General features: G+C 34.8%; 1 protein-coding gene across 3 annotated transcripts in view; it reads right to left on the minus strand.

The window, feature by feature from the left end:
• PPHLN1 (periphilin 1) overlaps positions 1-23,619 on the minus strand; it is a 66,948-nt gene that overhangs the window by 28,852 nt on the left and 14,477 nt on the right. For 2 of the 3 annotated variants that reach the window (XM_039385447.1, XM_039385446.1), the window contains exons 6-9: positions 12,782-12,990; positions 8,439-8,509; positions 4,191-4,310; positions 2,322-2,462 (exon numbers count right to left, since the gene is read on the minus strand). In XM_039385447.1, the coding sequence (XP_039241381.1) occupies positions 2,322-2,462; positions 4,191-4,310; positions 8,439-8,509; positions 12,782-12,990 (541 nt within the window). Of the gene's footprint in view, positions 1-2,321; positions 2,463-4,190; positions 4,311-8,438; positions 8,510-12,739; positions 12,991-23,619 lie in introns of all 3 variants that reach the window. The other variant, XM_039385445.1, reaches the window with a different exon arrangement.

The raw sequence follows: 23,619 nt of genomic DNA on the forward strand, positions 1-23,619 counted from the left end.
GAAATTCATCCAAAGAACCTTTAGTAAGCAGTTCACAACAGCACTGCAAATTTACCCTGCATTCCAGTCTTTGCTCCCTCTCTCATTACTTGTCAAAGGAAGAGAACTCAAGCCACACAGAACTAAATTAAATTTACTTTTGGATGCTGAGAACTCAAAGTCAATAGAATAGCGTATAAGTTTGTACAGAGAGACTGCTTCAGTATACAGTAGGAAGATTCACAGTATTTCATTATGATGATTCATTATGCTATTAATGATGATTATGAAAATCATTAGGTCTATTACAACAATAAAAAAAATCCAGAAAATTTAATTGCTGAAGCAGAATCTACTTTTAAATATTTATTTGAAAAATATACAGATAATTCTCCAGTCTTGAGTTTCAATGATTAAATAAATATCCTCTTAACAAATTCACAGTACCTCATTTTATAAGAAAATAAGCATCTCCTTCAGTTAAGATATATTGAAGGTACTTCTAGCATCATTCTAAAATCTTATTTAAATTCTGCAGAAGCTGACAGCTTCAATATTCAAATCAACAACAGGAGAAACTGGTTCTGCAAAATCCAAATCTTTAATTATTCCTCAGGCTTTTCTGAGCCAAGTTCCTAAAAGTATTCCATTTCATGGATCATAACCTAGATTTCCTTAGAATTAAGTGCAAACTCTACCAAGCGCAATAGCATTAGATCATACTGAAAACAACCTTAGAGTTTCGTGTCTAAATTTTCATCTGTTTTCATCACTATAACCCTGTCTTTAGGACCTAGGGGAATTAAACCAATCCACAGATTCACCACTATCAGCCAAAATAATCACAACTGCTATTTTTTAAAAAATCTGCTCCTAGTCTTTGTATTTTTTTCAGTTTGTCATTTTTAAATAGCCATAAGTTTATGCATTTGGTAGTAGTTGATTTAGGCCATGTACGAGCCTATGATCTGATGCACAGGGATAAACCAACTGCATTGACAGCATACTCTGGTTAACTCCATCCCAGCCAGGCCCAGCACATGTGGAAAGCCATCATCACCAGGAACGTGATTATGCAAAGTCACTATTAAAAGGGGAAAAAAACCCCAAATGCAAAAACAATTGAGTAGAAAGCTAGTTTTCAAGTGTCAATAAAAAGGAAATGTGTTACAGCACAGGAAATGGGTTCACAGGCAACAGAACAAAGGCCACTAGAATTAAGATGAAAAATGAAGACCTAGAATAAGCTTATCTCAAACAAGACATGAAACCTATTTTCTTGAAGATGTTATTATGAGATAAACATGAGAGGGGAAACTGATTTGTATTTCTATTTCACACAGCCCAGGTATACACTGAAAACACTGTAAATTACAGCAAGTTTGAAGAAAGTCACCTCTTTCTCTCACCCAAATGATAAACTTTAAATGCAATTTACAGAGTTGGACATAGTTGCATTTACATTAGAAAGATCAACTCAGAAAAATCTCCAAACTCTGCATTTAAAATAAGAAAAAACAGAAACAAACCACTTTCAGTTGTTTATGACAAATGAAATTGAAGGTCATTGTAGATAATTTTCTTACTTTGAGGTGACATAATAAAGACTAATACATGAATAAGCTTTCATTGAACTACCTCAAAAACTGTTACAAGAGTAATAGAAATCTTGTTTTGTATTAAATCAATCCCCAGTACTCAACACAAAAGAGAAAAAAAAATACAGATTTTGAATACAGTAACCCTCTCTCATCTGTCTGTAGTCAAAGCAAAATTTGATGGTTCTTAATACTCAGAGAATGACAAAGGCACTGAGATTCAAAGCTGATTTAAAAAAAACCAAAACAAACACAAAAGCCCAACAGCACCCCTCAATCACAACAACAAAAATAAACCCAGCTAAACAAATACAAACACACAAAACAATAACAGGCAGCTTCTGGTGTTCAATCCCAAACTGCATATATTTCAGTGAAGGAAATTACACTGCAAAATTGATTTTTGATTATTTGATCTCACATAAAGCCTTACTTTTTAATTACATTTGAAATTATTTGTATTATATTTGATTTTAAAACAATTATTCAAAGAAGCAGTCATCATCTTAGCTTGAAAAACAGCAGTTGCTGTATGTAAGTTACAGAAAACTACCGCTAATTTCCATGTGCAGATAAATGTCATGGTTCTTCAGAATGAAATAGTCAGAGATGTTATCATCACATCATCTCCAGAAATCAGATTACATTCATATTATACTCCAAGAAGGAGGAAAAAATAAATCAGGATAATTCTAGCAGAGCAAGCCATTACTGTATTAGTGACAAAATGCCAAAAGGACTCACCTGTTCAATCTCCTTTGTCTTAGTTGCAATTGCTTTTGAGCGCCCAAGAAACTGGCCATCCTCATATAATTCCGTACTATCTGTTATATTTGCTTCTGTTTCCCCTGTTTGTTCGACATACAATGGAGCTGAAGATCCAGCCTAAAAAAACCACAAACAATAGATTCAGTTTTGAGAGCAAAATAAAAACCTCAGTGTGAGGAAAAAAAATAAAATCCCAAATGCAGTCATCAAGTCGATATGGAGTTTGCTCATCAAGACTGTTAGTGAAGTATTATTGCTACAATCTTAACAGATACAGAAATAGGGATTTTAAACAGGTAGAAAACATGACATCATAAAAATCTCTGTGACTCAGTCTTAACAGTGTAAAGGCAATGATTTCAGATAATCTTTACCTGCCCATCCACTGAGAAAAGATTTGTATATGTAATATTTGTAACACCAGCTAGCAAGAAAAATCCACAATGAAAGTGTGATTAATTTTCTGGGAAAGGATAAAAGTAAGAAAATCAAAGGTAAATAGGCATCAACAAAATAAAAATGCTGTCAGAAAGAACTCTTGCAGCATTCAGGACCAAAGGTCTAATATTAAAGGAAAAGTGATACTCTCCTGAACCTCTCAGAAATGTCCATCTGTATTGTATGTTCTCCTCCATATGGCATTCATCCCTGGATCGGTTCTTGCTTTTTCCTTACTCTAACACTTCGTTCCTTTTTTTTTCCCCAATTACTTTTTTCAGTTTGTTTATCCAACTAGATCTTCCTGGCCAGTACTGAGGAATTGTTCATGCATTCACCCATTACATCAACAGAAAAGACTTAAAAGTTCAGATAAATATGGATCCAATGAGTTTATTTCTCTAACACAGCCTTACATTCCACAAGTGTGAAACAGAAGAGGAAATGTGAGGCTTCCCAAGATGCTTTCATTTTCCCTCAAATCATTTACAAATAAATAAAAAAATATATATCAAACCCATTAATTGTAAAGTTTAAGACACATGACTTTGTAAAGTAGGTCCTATTTTGTTTTTTAAAGAGTGTCTCTAAAGTTGAAGCCAAGTGAAAGTCAAAGAGCAAATTACCACAGAATTAAAACAGATAATTTAACATTACATGACTTTTGGGTTGTTTTAAATGATACATCTTCTACTAACATAATCGAATCAAAAAAGTACATCCTACCCAAAAGCAGCATAACAAAACAATGACTGAGAAGGGCTATAATCACACTTCAGTATAGCCACCGGTAGAAGACAAGGAGGGGTAAGAACAGATGGGAATAAACTAGCAAATAATTAATATCGATTATTAATGAAATAAGGGTTCCAGGGGAAAACAACACATCTACCCACTGCAGTATCAAGGTGAAAACTTAGTTTTTAATATAGAGGAGGACTACTTTCTGAAAAAGAATACATGACATGGTAGGCTGACATGGCATGAAACTGAACTCAATAAACCAGAGTTTCTCTTCTAAGTCTTATATTTTACACGTACACTCATGTTTTGACTCGGAAGTCCCTTGGTAATTTTAAGGAGTTCAGTAGGCATACAGAGCTACACTGCTACAAGAGTTCCTTGAAGAATCCCCAGGACAGCTGGAGCCTTATTGTGTCAGTTGTAGGTCAACATGAATTCAAATTATACTAACAAAATGTACTCTGGTTTTGTCTATTTTTTCAAAATAAATAAATAAATCCCAAGACTTTAGTCTCCCTCTCACTCCCTTTCAACAAATATTTCATAGCATAAGCAGAAAAATTCAGGAGTAAGTTACAAAATGTGCTTTTCAGAAGAGTACAGAAAAACAAGAGTCTATCATTGTAACATTTTAAAACAAGTGGATTAATAATCATATCTTACATCATACTCTGTTATTTCAGGTAAATTGCTTTCCTCAGCCTTCTCTGACTTTTCAGCTGCCCACTTGCTTGCAGCTTCTGCAAGTTCCTTTTCTGATAGTCTGTTGCTCTTCTCCAAGGCCTGTACAAACACATTATAGTCAAGATTTAACATGAAATACACTTACAGCAAAAAGTCTTCGAAATTAAATTAAGGAGTTATTCAGATCCCTAAAACATTTTAAAATAGGAAATAAAAAAGTTGAAATTATTTCATTTTGCTGACGGATTTCTTTAAAGAAAAGCAGGTGGGGAAAGAGCAGATAATAAAGCAATAAAGGAAGAGGAGAAAAAAAAATAAATCAATGAAGTTCAGTAGACTGCTAAGAAACCACCACACTTTCAGAATCAGTTTTAGTAAATTCACAGGTCAGAGAAAACAGAACAATTATCTGAGACCAGCTGGAAGCTAAAGGAAGTCAGACAAGTGCGGAGTGATGTAATAATTCAATGTGATTTTCAGGCATAAAAGGTTGTAGCAAATTTAAATTAACTACTAAATACTAGGTAGGGTATACAACCTAAGCAAATTAGGGACAGAAAGTATTTTATACATACTTTAAGTGATCAGTGCCGGTTCCATTAAAAGCAATTATTTTTTACGGGGGGTAAAGCTGATCATTTATAACAGAGTCAGTCATGGCTTTATGGCCTTTAATTCTACCTTTTCATATGGAAATTCTTGTATAAATAATATTTAAAAATTGATTTCTCTCTAAGAATACTATTTTACTATCAGAGCAGCAAACAGACAATGACAAATACCAGTTTAGGAATAGCTAGCTTTATAGATCTTGTTACCACTATCGTGGGTACTTAATTTGAATTAACTGTATGTATAGAAGCATCCACCCAAGAATCTATACCACTCTAGCTTTAAAAATTGCAACACTAAGATGGATATCTAAAGAAAAAAGATACTCCTGAAAAGGCTGTAACAATATCTACTCAATACCTGTTTCATGTCAGCAAACAGGTACACAAAAAACCCCACACAAACAAAAATCCAAATGAAAAAAACAACGCCCCCTCTTATCATTAGTTCATTCTAGGTTACATAAATGGCCAGTGGAAGCAAATACTGTGACCTGTATCAAGACTGCTTTGTCTTCAGATGTTTTGTGTTTACCTCAAGTAAACTATTATCCAAACATGTCTTTGTGCTTTAGTATGGCATAAACACACAATTCACAGAACTCTTCCAGAATTCAGTGTCATAAAGACACCATCTTTATCTGCATCCAGAAGAGAAGTGCAACACAATGTTCCACCAGGAACCCCTGTTTTCTATAACTGCAAATTACAGAATTACAACCAGCAAAGTCAGGAAGTTCAATATGCAGGGGTATGAACAGGGCTCTTAAAAGCAAGGAATAGGACACAAACATAGAACAGCTGGCCAGCTCACCTTTCCAAACTATACAATTATTCTTACACTAGTCTAACCAAAAACTATCTGCTGCCAAGTTCTTTTCCCCCCAATGTTCCTATTTCCCATAGTATGTCTGACTTTTATTTTTACCCTGACTTTTCCCTAGCGGCCAAAAAATCTTGTCCTGTGGTTCTATTATTAATCTCTCCCTTTTCTCAAATATAGCTCTGTCCATTACTAACAAAAAGACCAGTATCTTCATAACCAACAATCAGCTTTGCATGAAATGAAGATAAATAAAATCTCACACGCCCTACTATATTTCCACAAGCCATAAAAAGAATCTGATCACTCTAATGTCTAGTGGAATACAGACAAAAACTGTTGGATTTAATCTCACTAAATTTAATTCTATAGGTTGAATGTCGATAAATATGTATTAAATCCCGAGTGAATTTTATGTAATAAAGTAATGGTATTTCCCCAGGTACAACTGAAGGGAAAGAAAAGGACATACTTCTCAGTTGAAAATGTCTGCTGCTACGCAGGCTGCAAACATGCAAGAAATGAACAACCTAGTATATCTTGTAAAAAATCCAAACTGCTCCCCCTCCCCATGTTCCCTGCCTCAAAACAGAAGTCTCTTTTTTTGGAGTGGGTTTCTTTGGTTTTTTTTTTACCTCATGGATAACACAGAACCGTAAAAACCTGTCACTGCTGAGAAGGTTTCCCTGTCTCCTATATCTGTCTTTTGCTCTAACTACGCTGGACACAGCCTCTGAAGTTTATGGTCCACGCAGCTATTAAAGAAAAACACGAAAGATTTCATGCCGTAGTCAATTAAACAGGTGGCTAAGATCTGATAACATCAACACATATTAATTCACAATCATGATTATGTAAAAAATTAATTATAAGATAGATAAGAATACCTTTTCAGATTTGCAAATAGATACTACAGTGAAAAGAGGTATTGCTGGAGAAACATACACCTTTGTAAGTATTTCAAAGCTAAATTATAACTTAGAGCATTGAAAATCATCTCCTTTAATCTCTAATATAAAGTATATAGGTAATGTCTCAAGCCTTAATAGACTGTAAGACTCTGGCTCTAGAGATGTTCATGTTTTTGCCAACACTTTTTCTGTCACTACTTCTATGTCAGTGAAGCACTCACGTAACTTAACTGGTCAGTGTAATCCAGCCAAGAGGCTGATCCCAAACAGACTCCACTGACATAGGACAGTACATTACAAGCAGATTTGGAAACTTCAAGAGAAAAGCAATAAACAGTCATGGAAGTACTTCCATTTCTGCAGCTGATGCATACCCAATAAATATTTGTGTTGTCTGCGGAATTGACTTTCGTCAAAGTTTCATTTTGTGTAACCTATACCAGATGAGCATATACTTGCAAACTGCTAGCAAAAAAACCAATGCAGCATAGATCAGATCTGACTGAAGACGAAAGCAGAACATTTACAGAATACTTTATGTTTCAAGCTCACACTACATATTAGAACAAGAGCAAGAGATTTTGCAATTCCTCCTTGTTCTCAAAGTTTTGTATTAAGCAAGGACTTGATATTAAGCTGCAGTATGCTGAGTCTGTAAGCAAAGTAGGTGAACTAATTATGAAGTTTATTTTATGATCTAAATCAGTGTAACTTATGCATAATAGCTTTTATCTTACTTTCCTTATTTACATCACTGAAAATATATCACTTGCCTCCGCCCTTAAGGACATTGGCATTTAGCTAGCACAGCAGTTCTAAAAGAGCTGCATAAGGGATAAGTACTTAGAATAACATAGCACAACCAAAGCCTGTTTTTTTCCCCACCTAATTATTTTCTTCAGTGTCCCCTTCTCTCAACAAAAAGTACTTTTTTTTTTGTTTAAGCACTCTACTGCTTTTATTAAAAAGACCTCAAGAACTGAGCTAGTACACCATGTTACTTAGGGCAAGTGCTATTTTTTAATAGGACCTTATTAATTTCAAACAATATCGTGCATTGTTTCTTTACTTCTCATTAAAGTATTCCTCAACAATTTACAGAAAATACTCCTGTGGAAGTGTTAATTTTAACCTCAAATATAATTTGCAGGGAAGCAGTCTGTGATGTGAAAATGATTTTGCTGCCACAGGAAAGCCAGAACAATATTGAATGTTGATTGTTCATCACTGTTTATTAGCCTGTCCATTTAACTAATTAGCAAGATTATGTAGTTGGTGCTCAGTCCACAAGATTTGATGGGAAATAAAACGGCATTAGTAAAAACATAAGGTGACACTTACCAAACTATCTTGCAATGAAGCTCCCTTCCCAATTAAATGCCATCATTCTTGCCACATCCTCGAGCACCCTGTTTCTCTGCTATTTACATTATCTTCTCAGTCAGTCAGACACTTTACACACTATTTCCAAATCCAGTCACAGCCTAGGAATCACTAAAGGATGAAGTTCAGTGCAAATACAGGCTTGTCCAACTGATCTGTTGCTCCTAAAAACCACCTGACCATTTTTTTATTCCTTGCCATTCCTTTTCTGGCACAACCTGAACTTTGAAAAATGGCAATTTTAAATTCATACAAAACTCCCTTTTTCCTAAAATGCTACAGTGAATACCAAATAAAAAGGTCTGTCAGTGTCATCATTAGATACACAGCATTATCAGCACCTTCCTACCAGATAAGGGAAGTCTATCCTCTGGTGGATTGCAGAGCAATTCAAGATGCTCCCTTTGACAACAATTGCACACAGCATCTCCTTCTAACTGAGGAAAAAATCCAACAATGAGCAATCTAAAAACATGGCGAGAAACACTCAAAAATTCACCTTTGATGAGGGTACTGCTGTGGACCCTGAAGGTGATGCATCTCTCGATGTTCTCAGTGTCCTCTCTTTACCTACAATTAAGGAAAAAATTAATGACTGTGAAATTAAAGATATACATTTCAAATATGCTTACTGGCTTATAAAAATTGCAGTGAAATTTGCTCAAGTCAGACATGAACCTTATCACTCTCTAAAACTACCTGATGACAGGAGGCTGTAGCAAGATAGGAATTGGCCTCTTCTCCCAGGCAAATAACCAGGACAAGAGGAAATGGCCTCAAGCTGCATGGGGGGAGGTTCAATTGGAGATAAGGAAGAATATTTTCACTGAAAGGGTGGTCAAGCATTTTAACAGAATGCCCAGGTGGTGGCCTCAATATCTCTGGAAGTGTTCAAGAAACAACTGGACATAGCACTTAGTGCTATGGTTTAGTTGACAAGGTGGTGTTTGGTCAAAGGTTGGGCTCAATGATCTTGTAGGTCTTTTCCAACCTTAGTGATTCAATGATTCTGTGAAATCTACATGCTTCATCATCTGATAAATATTGATAAAACTTTCTTCTCTTCACAAGGAGAGAAGAGATACAGCTGTGTCATTTCACGCATTTAGGAAAAACCACTATCCTTTTCTCCATCATTAACTGAAAGGGCATATCAATGTGATTCAGCAAGATGATGTAGTTTCACTTTTTAATATTCATGTAATAATATAAAGAGGTGAAATATTAAACACAGTCAATCATTCCAGGAAACCAGGCAGTGTAGGAACTGGTTTAGCAGGCCACAGTATGTTGAAAAGCCCTGCCATGGGAAACACTCCTGTATTGTATCAGCCACAGGCTAGATGTTCTTTGTATGATCAGTGTTTTTCTTATAAGAGTTACAATTGGCAAAATGTCAAATCAAGTGTGCTAATCACAGTCTGTGCGTGGTCTTGCCACAGACCAGTTTCAGGCAGCCCACAGCAGCAGAAATGGTTGCAGTGTAAACTACTAGTTTTCAAGCTGTGGTCCACAGATTACATCTAAGGGATCTGCAAAAGGTAAATACAAAAAGCAAACATGTTGTCAGTAGGCCTAAATTAACTAGACTATTCACTCACACTGGGAAACAGTTGACTGTTCACAAATAAAATACAAACTTACCTTGGCTTCCATTAAACTTTTATCAATACAATTAATAAAGAGATGTCTTAAAATGCCTATCAAATACTTACAAAATTATTTTAGTAGAGCTATAAAGATGATTGTTCATTATGGCTTTAAATACGGCTTTAATTTAATGAGTCAAAGCAATAAAGAGCAGACATGAAATCTCACTCCTATGAGCTGAGCTATTTTCCTTTTTTTTACTCAATGCCATAAAGTAATAGTGCATATGTATTTTAAAAAACCTACACAAAAATGTAAAGAAAAGTCTATACAAAATGCATATCTTTAACAATAGGAAATGTTTAAGAGGTATTTGAAAAGCTGGTCTTCAAGTCTTTTGACACATTTTCATACCATATGTATAGCATAGACCTAATACAAAGCAAAGATCACTGTTGGAGGCAAGCAAGTTACTGCTGTAATGTTGAAGGCCTACTAATCCATGCAAGCATCTTCGCAGCTACTGATGGGTCTTTCAAAAATGCTAATGAAAATAGGTGGGAAAGTTACTTTGACAAAAGCAAATGTTCTAAATTGCACTTTAAACCTCAGTTTGAAGAGGATGCTAAATGGAGAGCATACTTTAAAAACACAGCAATCAAATTTATTTAAGAATTTCTAGTAGACATAAAACAAAAGAAATTGATCTTTAACAGAAAAAAGCTTTTTAAAAATAAATCATAAATAGAAAAATTATGAAAAATAAAAAGCTCCTATAAATACAAAGTATATGTCAAAACCAAAACCAAGAAAATAGAAATAGTCATGTCTTTAATCTGTCATACTCCTCAAAGCACAGAACATCTCCCTTGCCACCCTGAAGTTTTGCTCCTGTGATACCTGCTTTTCAGCTCCATGGCTGGGCCACCTCCTTTTAAATTTACAGACTACTCTAACTCTGCCTCCCACACACCTCCTCTATCAGACCGGATTCTTTAAAGATTATCTCAGTTGAATGGATTATATGTTTGCACCCAAACAGATGAAAATGAGCTGATACAAGTGGCAGTAAATTATTCAAAGTCAAGCAGAGAGAAAAACCACCATTTAATTTGGAGACATTATTAGGCCATTTTTTCTGAATATGTGTGGTTATTTTGAACCCAAAAGCCCTACCTGTAAGACTAAACGTGACACTTTCCATGCACCATATTTGCCTTCTTGCATCTCCTCCACACACCACCCTACAGACTCCTTACTTCCTGGCCCACTGAAGGAATACCACCCTGCTTCTCTCCATGCTCTCCCATCACAGATGAATGCCTGTCCTTTCCATTAGCCCTTTCCCTCCCTTTACCAAGCTTATTCACATTCCCCCAGTTTTCTTCATTTAAGTCCTGTTTTTATCCTAATGTATGAAGAGCTGTAGAGCATGGGACATTCCTTCTTCAGTGGAAGTCATGAGGCCTAACCAATTCAGACAGCATGATTTTAAACAGTGTTATGATATTCTAAAAAGATGCCATATTGAAAGTCCCACATGAAATAGTATATACTTTGCGTGTTGTAAATCCATTTAAGTACCAACTAAAATGTAGTGTTGATATATATATGCCACACTTTATGTTCCTTTTAAATATGTAATACATGAGCTTACCTAAGGCAAATCATATTCAAAAATTATTCTAAAAGTATTAGTTAAGCCATTTATATTTTGTGAATAAGCCATTTTAGTTCAGCCATCTAGAGGAACAATTTAGTAGTACTGTTTTCCAGGAACGAGCGGTTATAAAGAAATAGTCCTCCGTACAAGCCATCTGGACCCTTAGAACTGATTTAAAGGTGATTGGGAGAGATGTTTAACCATGCAATTTGAAAAAAATAGCAAAAACCACAGACCTAGATGTAAGATCCTCTCTTGACCAGCATCTTTTCTGTTTTGTGAAGATGTCTGCTTCTACTTCACTACTTCCACTACTGTCTGAGTAATTCTGACAATATTCTATATATCTGTACTTAAATGATCGAAGTCAGCTCAAAAGTTTAGGAATACCCTGAAACATGCCAAAATTTTATATGGCTTTCTCACAACATTGTTTTCCTAGTAAGTATGAGCTGCACACCTACAACACTTCTATAATGTAGAAAAATATATTTTCCTTTTCCTCTCCTACACTTAGAGAAATTCATGTTCACTGAGTATTGCTACAAAATGTTAAAAGAATTGCAATGACCAAATAGAAAGATCATCTGTATTCTACAAGGAGTAAAATAATTCCTCAATATTTAAACAATGCTAACTAAACTATGAAGATCTTTTTTGGCAAGAAATGCTACATAATGGTTCAGTGTGTCACTCTGGAAACACAACACATCTATCAGTGAATAAAAAAATCTAATTATATTATAAAAGCTGCCAAAATGAACAGTAGGTTTGTATAGTTCACTAGAAAGCATTTGCAGAAAGGGAAATCAAATCGGATTAATTTACATAAGCAGTACAAACAGCAGTGGCTACAACCGTGGTATACTAAAAAAAGCAATTTTATCTTTTTTTTTCCCAAATCATTTAAATAGGAAAACCTCAAATATTTTCAGAACAGATGATTCATTAGACTTCTGGAAAACATTAACAGTCAAGTTTTTAAAAGGCAGAACACACAGAGTATAGACTCAACTGAGATATGTTTCAGATTTCTTTGAGGAAAGCAAGATTTGAGAGGATCTGACAACAAGATGAAATTGCTAAAAAACAATCAGTTTCAAAAGCCTAATAATACAGTTCTAAGAACATCTGGAGAAAATGCAACAAGTATGTACTTTAATTTCTCCAATTTTTTAATCCCTCTTTTCCCCTGGTTGCAGGAAGAAATGTCTTGATCTGCTATAGATGACAGCAAAGGTTCTTGTAAGGGAATCCAATGAAGCACATAAAGAAGTAACAGGAGTTGATAATAAAAGGAACATAAAGTACTAGAAAAAGTTGTGCAGCTGAAACTCCTACAGTCAGTCTAGAGCCGCTACCAAAATAACATCTCCAATCTCCCACATGAAATACATAAGGGAACAGAAAGTACAATGAAACAACCAGAGCAGACAACACATAGATGGTACAAAATGTCTAGTTTTCTCATTGTAAAAGACAGTATGCAAAGAAGTGAGTTGCAGTTTCACCTCACTAACCAGTGCTCATCAATAATCCAGCATTACCTTGCTGAGAAGAAATATTTCTTTTATGTAAAGATGACATACTTCTGCTATGCTGGTGGAAAGGATAAGCTTTGCTTCTTTCAGGAGAGTAGCTCCTGCTGCTGACACTAGAGCCAGATCTGCTGTGCGGAGAATCCCTTCGGCTCCCTGGTGATTCCCTGAAGAAAGGAGAGTCCCTCTTATGAGGGGATCGATCTCTCACATAATGAGAAGGATAGAAGCTTTTTCTTCTGAAGCCATCTCTGACGTCCCTTGGAAGACAACACAAAAATTAAAGTTACTTGGTTATCCTTCCAATGTTTCTGGAACAGCACTAAACAATACAATGGTAACATTTTATGCCTTGTAAATACAAATAGATTAGCTGCCTAAAATCTTAAGAATTGTTTAGAGTACTAGGCAATGAGTGAAAAACAAGTGGAAAAATAAAAGGTTGTAATTTTTTCAGATTTCATTGAACTACTTCATTGCTAGAAGTTAATTCCTTTCTATTTCTTGATAGTACAGTTAAAATATAAGAAAAAGACATTCAAGAAATGGGAGCTCTCGCAATTTTTTTTTCAGATTCAGTCTACTTCCCCTGGAAATTAAGCTTTCATTTACAATTGTTAAAAATGCATATGCAAATATTGCTCACACTAATTGGTATTTTTCAGCTTTGTTTTCTTCTTATTTTCAAGGGACTATATCCCTCATTTGACTTCACACATATTGCTCTGGGAAATATCACTGAGGGATTTCAGCTTATATCAAGCAAAGACAAAAAGAAATCTGCAGAATATCTATTCTCATGCCTATGTATCCACTCAAGATTAAATCTTGAATGAAAATATGAAGACTTATACCTCCTAAAAATGTTTTTCACAGAATACAATATTAATTTTGAACTTTACTGTAAAATGTCCCAGACTCAACTGATATTAAACCATAATCTAGTAACCATGACAACTTTCTATTAAATTTAGATATTGTTACTCCAGACCATACCATAAATGTGTTGGTTACCTGTAAATTATATTAATATATATATATACGTGTACAGGTAAAAAAAACCAAACAAAACAACAAACTCAGTATCCTTTTGAACTTGTCCTAAAGAATCTCAGAGCTAACAAACACACAAGCCAACTAATACAAAACTTGTCACATTCGCCTTGGTCGGAAGATGTATTGCTGAGAGAAGGAAGTACTTCCCAGCTTCTTCACAGCATTGCTAAAAGTGAAAAGAAAGACTTCATAGCATTTCTAGTAAATCAGAATGCATCATACTTCACTATTCTTCTCCCCTATGTCTCATCATAGTCCAATATTTTAAACAAGTGAATGTCTCACAGAGATGACCAAAAATCTGGTGGTGTTATTTAGCACAATGTAGCTATAGCTATGAGATGTATCCAAAAATAGGGAACTAATGCTTTATCTACATCGTATGTATGAACATTTTATGTAGCAATAGACTTGAAGCAGTTCACACTTGAAGAAAATGAGATTAGCTCAGTACTGAACTATTTTTTCTAGCTAAGTGAGGGTTATTTATTTATTTATTAAAGAACATATTAATCAAATATTTATCAAGAATGAGTTCGGTACAGCCCACTTTTTCTTCCATTTCCTTCTGAACCTCTCTTTATGTATACAGAGAAGTTTATCATGGAAATGTTTACAGAGCCCCAGCTATTGCACACATAAAAGAAACGCTCTAATACCCACATAAGAATTTAAAAAATATCACTGAAACATACTTTTAAACAGGAACACATTTGAAAGCCTCATTCTACAATAATATTATGCACCCTAAAATAGAATCTCACTTTCAATTTTTGAATTTCCATTTCATCACTCCACGTTAATTCTTAACTGGACCATATCTCATACAGAACATTCAAACCATAACCATTAACTATATTAAATCTGTTTTGGACAGCATAGCAACAGCACAGCATTTCTGATGTTTTCCATTAATGTAACAAACAACACTGAATGGAACAAAGTAAGTATTGTTTTGCTTTTATTTTTTTCCTTAAATACTTAAGCTAACATACACCTGCAATTTGGTAATGAAGGCCCCAATTCAAGCAAAGCAGTTAAGCACATGCTTCAGATTCCAACACATACTCAAAAGGTTTATTGAGCAGGGGCAATATTTAATAGAGATGCAAGATTTTGTGCTCAGCTGTAACTTTAAAATAGAACTACTGCCCTTAATAACAAATACAGGATTAATCCCTTTTATATAGCGCCCCTGAAATCTTTTTATTTTGCATTCTTATTTCAAACTTAGTCCTGAAAGCACAATTTTGTTCTCAGCAGCATTGCAACAGAAAGTAGCATCATTGTTAACCTCGATGAAACCTGACCAATAAATTCTCACTAAAGCTGACATTCTTGGATGAGCTCCTAAAATTTTACAAGTAAACAGCCATACTCTGATATATCATTCACCAAGGGCTGCTGAGGGAAGAGCACAAGTCTGAGAGCTATTCCAGTTAACCATCAGCTCCAGCTTCCTCAAAGATAAAACACAATTACATAATAGACAAAGGTATGGCTTTCTGCATAGCAGAAGACCAAGAGAATACAACACAGGGAAGGTTTTCAGATGCCAAAGGATCAGAAACACCACCTTCTCTAAGCTATCACTACCACAAAGAGTACTTCTGGTCTCATTCCTCCCTGCAAACCATTCAGCAGCAGTGTTGTAGAAAACTGAGGGCTACAAGTAGTCATGTAGTTTACAACAGGGAGTGGTACAGCTTAAGCTACGTGAAAAAAAAAACTGGTGTGTCAGTTTTATATTTTAAGAGTACATAAAGGTAAAATTAAATCACTTGCTAGAGGTGAAATGCCCAGGAATGGAGGTGTACTTAGGTACATGACAGCACATCATATGCAATACAGGAAAAAGCTTTGTTGTAAGAAGAATCTTAGTGCGCTCTCATTGAATTCGTGCTCCTGGGCAATTGTGTGCAATACCTTGTCTCTGGAGCTTCTACGTCCCAATACAGACGATCATCTTTTCAGATAAAACATTAATCTACAATGTGGTCCATCCATAAAGGACACAACTCTCAAGTTTGACACTGAAATGAGGAGACTGGCAACAAAACAGCACATTGCTGTAGAACAAAAACTGAGGTTCTTCCAATAATTTATAGGTGAGTGCAGTTTATGACCTAGATAAAAAAGTCAGGGAAGTTTTTGTGATCCTTCCATCTGAGAATAATTATTGCAATTGTCAAAGGGGATAAATATTCCATTTATAGGCTTGGGCTTAATTACTAACCTTGCCTAAAAATAGCCCACACAATTTTTTAAATAAATTGAGAAAATTATAGATAGCTTCTACAACACCAGACTTCAGTGCAAAGAGGTAAAACAGACAAGATTTGAACTGAATTCTTTCTGTCTCGTAATACACAGGCAAGGGGGAAGGGGAGGGAGGAAAAGTGCAACTAAAATAAAAAATCCTCTTGCCTTGTCAGGACACTGCAAGGGCTAACAGAGCTCACGAGAACATGATTCAGATGACATAGAAAATATTTAATAAAATATACTACACCCCTAATCTCTAAAAGAAGAGTCGAGAACACTTCCACTTTTAACATCTTCAACGTAAATGTAGGTGGTGGAAGATTCCAGCCACCATCCTCTCTCCCAGAAGCCATTCTATTTCTTTCCGAAGTACGGGGTTGTGCAACAAACCAACAACTTACTCGGGTTCTGCTTTGGAGACTTATTATAATCTCATGTTGTTGTCCAAAGATTTTTATACAGATTTATCATAATCTAAAATAATACAGTGAATTACACCATCACAGATATAAGTAATTGCACCTGGTTCCAATGGCTTTCATTTGAACATGTGAAATGATGACAAGATTTCTTATGACAACTGTTTTTCAACGTTTTATTACTAAGCAAGTAACTGCAGCACTTGTGATATTTGCATTTGCTTTAAATGAAACTAAGGTAATTAGGACTAGTCAATGTAATCTTATTAACAGCTTTTTGCATGAAGCCAAGAGGAAATAGGCATTGTGAAACACTGCTAAGTCTCATGCAGGGAAGGGTAACTACACATATAAAATGTACCAAAAAAAATCAAAAATATTTAAATGTTTCACAATTCTTATGATGCATGCAATACTACTGAAGTTATCATATCCAAACACCAAAACTCCACACTGATGCCACTTGTCCACCTCACTCAATATGAAAGCTACTCATCTCCCACCACCTCAGGATGCCATGATAGATCAGAGAATAAAAACTAAGACAACTTGAATATTATATCAACATTAGAGAGAAATGCCTCTTTGTCCTTTAATGAAATAGTAAAGCTGTGCACTTCAACTGCACTGGAAATCCCACTACATTCCTCTTTATCTTTAGTAAAGAGTACCTTGTTTCTACCATCATCTATAATGTATTATTAGACTTGCTGGAAGATAAGTCCACACAATAAAAGCATTTTTAAACTAAAACTCTCTTTCTATTATCTGACACAGAAAAATTATGCTCAAGTGTACAGATAAGGACAGAGAAACAAGTAAAAAAAGTCCAGAAAACAACAGATTTAAGTACCAAAGAATTAAGAGCAAACAGTCTTATACAACTGTTCGCAGAATAAAGACAAAATACGTTCATTAGACAAATCAAGATTCAATTAGACAAAAGAATTGCATTCAAATGCATGTGATCTTAGTTTCTCTTTTCAAAAACATGGGCTTAGTAAGTTCCCTGCAATTTCTCTACAATAGAAAATAAATCATAGGTCTGAAGTTCCAGAGGCAGCATTAGTTTTAAGTGATGGACCAACTTACAATTTCTATAAACAAGCTACAACATTTACAACTGCACTTTGAGCAGCATATCATGCCAGAAGAGTCAAGCAGTTCAGCTAACAAGCTCAAGGAATAAATCTCTTTCATTTTATGTAGTAGCAACCGAATCAATTCCTAAACAGACTCAATTTAAAATGGAAATAATTGAAATCTTCTATCTCAATATAAGCTTAAAATTGGAAAGAAGAAGCAAGCACAACATGGTATACCTTCAAATACATTTTTCCCCTTATATCAGAAAAACTGGTCATCATTACTGCTTCTAGACAGAGTTCTAATGGGACAGACCTTTCTGAGTAGGTCTTTGTACATTTACTGTCATCCTGCCACAAGCACATGGAAAAGATCTTTAAAATATTTCCCTGAGGTACCAAAGACATTGGTACCGCTCAAAAAGGTGTTTTCTTAGGGGTTTTTGACTTTGTTTTTTACTTCACAGTCAGTATCAGTACTTGCAAGTGATTCAACCGTAGGCAAGCATTTGTCTTATATACACACTAAGCACTAGAAAGAAAGAGATATTTTTGCACTTTGTTTTAGGGACATAAGTGAAGGTTATGTTCAGCAAGCTATTACTCTTTGCCCCAAAAGCTATCCTTAAAATCCTTAAATAAAAGAACCCAGAAACCTTGAAATATCTGCTGAAGGAGCTCTTAAGCTTTTCATCGGTGTGCCGCAGAACGCTATTAGTTTATTGACGTGCAAAAGAAAGCAACAAGCACTGTAGTAGTATATACTGATTTGATTAACTCTTGGGGTTGACTTTCTAAGACTATCAATAAAACGCTGCAAAAGGAAAGAACAAGTTGTGCAACAGGCTTGTAAGCAGTAATACCTTTTGTCAGTAATACTGATACACAATACCCTTATTATATTTACTTCTCCTCTATCTTCAAATCCCTTAATGAGATCTATAAATCAGAAAAACACTCCATTTTTCTCTATAACAGAAAAATGCTTCACAGAACTCTATGTTTTTATTCTTAAATTGAAGTGAGATTTGAAGCAATTAGGTCAAATAGGTTTCACCTGCTTATGCCCCAAAGTGTTGTATGAGTGGTATGGACTTCTGCATAGCAAATTTAAAAAAAAGTTAGCAAACTACCTCTGCTTTTGGATTTCTCAATATAAAAGACATTATACATATCTGACGAAAAAATTCATTATACATAATGGTGTTTTTCTTTATGTGATCTCATTCCTTCCTGTCAAGTATACAGTTTGTTCAAAATCAGAAAGCCTCAAGTTACGACAGACATTTCCTCTTATAAATTATTCAGCCACGTAGCTTTATCGTTTTTGTTTTCCAGTTCGCTTTTTCCCTTCACTTTGATTACAGTTTACAGTCTCTGTAATAAACACTAACTTGCCTCTTTTTGTAGGCCATTTCCTATATATTACAAACAGCACTTACTTGAACATATTTAATGCAGAAGTAAGTTATGCTGCTTGGGTAAATTCCTTATTAAAAATCCTTTTGCAACTCTTGTATGCCTCCAGTTATTTCAATAATTTAATAACAGTTAACTTCAGAGTGTAGCTCCATGACAAATCATACTGATGGAAACTGGTGCTGCTAAAATCCTGAACTTTGCCATCTTCCTTGGACCCATAGTCCCAGTCCATATTTTCTTTCAGAAGACCAAACTGGTAGACAATTATTTAATTCATTATGACATTTAGCACTCAGGACCAACTCACTGAACATTCAAGGCCAGGCTGGATGGAGCTGTGAGCAACCTGATCTAGTTAAAGATGCCTCTCCTTATTGCAGGGGGGTTGGGCTAGATGACGTTTAAAGGTACCTTCTAACTCAAACCATTCTATGATTCCATAAGTCAACACATCAATTCACCTTTTCCATTTTACTTCCGAATTTCATAATCATGCTCTCAAACATAATTTCCAAAAATAATTAGACATACTAGTCTAGGTAAGGTAGGACTTAATTTAACATATGCAACTATTAAACGTCGTATTTCAGAACAGGAAGACATTCCCGCAGCTCGCTGACAAAACCCTGTTGCATGTAATGGCATCAGTATTCAGTTTCACTTGGACAAAAGCATTTATTATCAACTAATAACAAGTACTACAATCTTTCATATACAAGGGAAAGAACCTTTAAGGTTGAACTAATGTCAAGACTAAAACTGAGAATAATTTGTTACCATGCAAAAACAGCATCATCTTTCAAAAATAATACCAATGGCGTGAGATCATAGAATTCCTTTATTGATGAACTTTCCTCAGTGTAGTTCATAACATCCTAAAACACAGTAGTCAAAAGTCAAAAAATCAAAAATCTTCTCTTTGCAGCAAAATGCTTAGCAAAAGGATGTCTATACTGTCAGTAACACTAAACTTTTTCCTCTGCTCTCCTGTATCGTAATATTCCCACCCTTTCTCAACAGGAATTAAATTCCCTGAAATTTTTAGTATACTCATTATAAAACAAACAAGTCCTTGGAACCCAATAAATGGAAAATTTGCCTCCTAAGGGAAATTATGTCAGTCCTTGGAGGCAATACTCCTCAACCTGAGAAAGCCACAACCACATTCATCAGTCCAATTCATTGGCTATCACTGAGATGATTTAGTTAGATGCCATCTGAACAGAAGCTGTTTGGACTTGAAGGGAGACTCCCTTCTCTTTCCCTCCCCACTGTCTCTCAGTACCTAGCTGTTTTTCCACAAAGTTGTTAGGAAAACTTTCCAGAATAATCAAGTGCTACCCATGGGAGTTTGCCTCATTATTTCCCAATACATCATTAACTTGCTAGTTTGATACAATTTATAGTGCTAACTGTAAGACTGGACCAGATGAGCTTGCTTTTTAAAGACTTCCTTTAAGTGAGGTGTTAGCCAAGATCTTACAGTGTAAATGTACATAATCTTATCTTTAGGCACGTTACCCTATCATACATGGTAAAGAGATCATCTCCTTACAGTTTATTAGCATTATGTAAACAACATTGATAAGAAGAAAATACTAATTTTCCCAAAATGTGACTTAGTTTTAAACAACAAATCAATGTTGTTACAAAACAAAACTGAGTTTGCACAGACTACTGAATTTTTCCTTACAGGTATATCATAACATATTAAAATCTGTAGTAAAAGTTCTCATGCAATAACCACTGTTAAAAATATGATGGTAGCAATTCCATATGACAATTTAAAACATTACAAAACTGCAGTGGGAAACAGTTGTACACACAAAAAGCAACAGATCCTTAAAACATAACACAGCCCTGGATCAAAAGTAAGTCAAACCAGATAGCAGTTGAGAAGTGAGAGGAGGAGAACTTCTGTTTTTTGGATTTTTTTACCAAGTTTGGTATGCTTGCTGTAATTGTTGTCAAATACAAGTCAATTTACTACCTAATCATTTCTTGTATAAAATTTTTTTGAGAAGTTTATAACTATCTGTCTCTATCTTTTCTCAATCCTTTGGAGTCACAACATAGAGATCACATTTACATATAACTAAAACATTTCAAAGGACCGAAGTATAAGAAATGCCATGTGCACAGAATCAGACTGAAAATACCTATTATAATTACACTTTTCAAAAAGAAGCTTACCCAGTTTTCTCTTACAGTTTTTAGAGGAGTTAAACCCAAGATTTTGAACCGTTCCACATTTCATATAACAGGTAAGCTCTACTACATGAGGTTGTATATTTACAAGCTCAGCAGGGAAAAAAAAAATCAGGTAGTGGGAAGTTCTGCTACTTTGATAATTTCAATACATGAGAAATACAGAAATATTTTGAGTAGAAAAATAAAGCTTCCCTGACATCATTCAGAAATGAAATAGAACAGCCAGATTTCTCTGTAACCAACAACAGCCAAAGGAGTCTCCCACCAGCTAGGAGTGGGGAAAAAAAAATAAAAAAATCACAGCTCAGATTTGTTTGGGAAGTTCTAGGGTTCTGGTTGAATGCTAAAAATACTGGCACTGCCCTTACAAGCTCATGATAAGAAATGATTATGAGAAAAACAAATTAAATTATCAATACACCTTATATTATGACTTTAAACTCCTTTCTCTCAACCTGAGATGGAAATGGCATAACCAATTAAAAGAATTCTGCAAGGCCTTCTGAAAGGAACAAAATTATCAGTAAGCAATTTTTGAAAGCAGACTTTTTTTTTAGAATTGGATGGATAAATTTCACAGAAATAAAACAGGCCTTCAATAAACATCACAGTCAATTGTTAGACAAAATATTTAAAAATTAAAAGCATTCACTCAGCAACTAAAACTAGCTGCCATTCACCTCACAAAATAAGCACACAATCAGCTAAAACATAAAAAAAAAAGGTTGAAAATAAGAGCAATTTTTACCTCCTTTCCATATTTTTACATTGTAGGGTGGGAGCAAAAAAATTCCACAGCTGAAACCCTCTCTACCAGTCAAATTATAAAACATAATCTCAATGTGCAAACAAATTAGCTCTGTTGTGCTTTGGGACAATTAAAGAGGCAGTGTAGCAGAGAACAGCTCTTAAAGAAAACATAGCAACTACTGAATCAATAAGACCACTGCATAAGACATGAACTGTAATATGAAGTCATTAAATATTTAGTGTAAACCAGAATCAACTTTTAAGTTACATATTACCTATTATCTTGTTCCAAAAAGTGCTAACTTCCCCCCTCCACCCTCCAAAATATCATAAGCCAAGGTAAACTAATTTAGCTAGCAGCCTAACACAATGAGTTTTCTGAACTAAAGATTTCAACAGACAAGTCCTTGCCTGGAGTTGTAGACAGGTATAACGAATCTACCACAATGATCTATTATAAGGAAACCGTAATTCTGTATATGAATAAACAAGCTACTCTCAGTCGGTCGTGTGAATACCTGAGAGGTTCAATGTTCTGGCAGGGATTTTACTTATTTATTGAAAGAAAAAGGCATGTGCTAATGAATATGATTATAACTTTGCTTATCAGTTTGTCAAAAGCAAGACCATTTTCTTTGGGTGACTGCCATATTTATTTCCCTCCACATATGGTTTTTAATAAAGAATAAAGTTCTTGTACGGTGTCCCTTAAGACCTGTCAAATATTGCAATAGAATAGCAGACTTATGTACATTTATAGCATCAACTCATAAATCCCTTTGGCTAAGTTTATCTTTTATAAGCAAGACAAAGATCAGTTTACATTACGAGAAAGTTTAAATCCAAAGCCTAAAGACCTCCCACAATATAATACACTGTTTTAAATGAGTATAATATTTAAAAAGGTTCACAATTTCATTAATTAAAGAATACATACAAGGGAGGAGAACAAAAAACAAGAAACAACCTACCCCTTGTAATTCAAAGGTGATTGCATGGTGTTAATGTAAAGATAACTGCCTTGGCAGAGATCAGAAAGCCAGGATTTCTGGGCTTCTATCCCCCACTTTTTAACCAATTTTTTACATGCTCTTCAGTAAACACAGCCTCACTGTGAAGGTGCATGCATCTATAAAAATCAAGATATATTATGCTGTACCAACGTATAGAGGTAATTGCAAGTTTCAATGTTCAGAAAAACATGTAAAATTGTCAGAAGAAAGGCAATGTGCCATTGATTTAAAAGATTTCTAAAACAAAATATCGAACTAACTGACGAATTTCAGTTGTTCACAGATCATTAATTGTTTAAAATTAAGTTTCAATATTTTGCCAGACAGTTTTCTCTCATTTCTAGCACCAAAATTACTTTAGTATTTCCATTTCTTACACAATATTTCCTATGCACTCCACAGATAAGCAGATTTGGTTTATATAGACAAATGGATTAGTATTGAAGACTAGACTAAGACTACTTTCTAATTTCACAGTGAATATAGGAGAAAAACCCAACCAACAACCAATAAACAAAACAACACACATAGTAGCAGCGAGTTTCCTTCATTAACAATGAAAAAATTATTCATAACAACTGGAGAGGAGATATTAAAAATGTCCTAAGTAAGCCACTTCTCAGGAGTCTATTTCATATAAACAGTATTCCTACTGACACAGAGTACTT

The sequence above is a fragment of the Pipra filicauda genome, unplaced genomic scaffold, assembly GCF_003945595.2.
Source record: "Pipra filicauda isolate LSUMZ 115617 unplaced genomic scaffold, ASM394559v2 scaffold40_size4127951_pilon, whole genome shotgun sequence".
NCBI lineage: Eukaryota > Metazoa > Chordata > Aves > Passeriformes > Pipridae > Pipra > Pipra filicauda.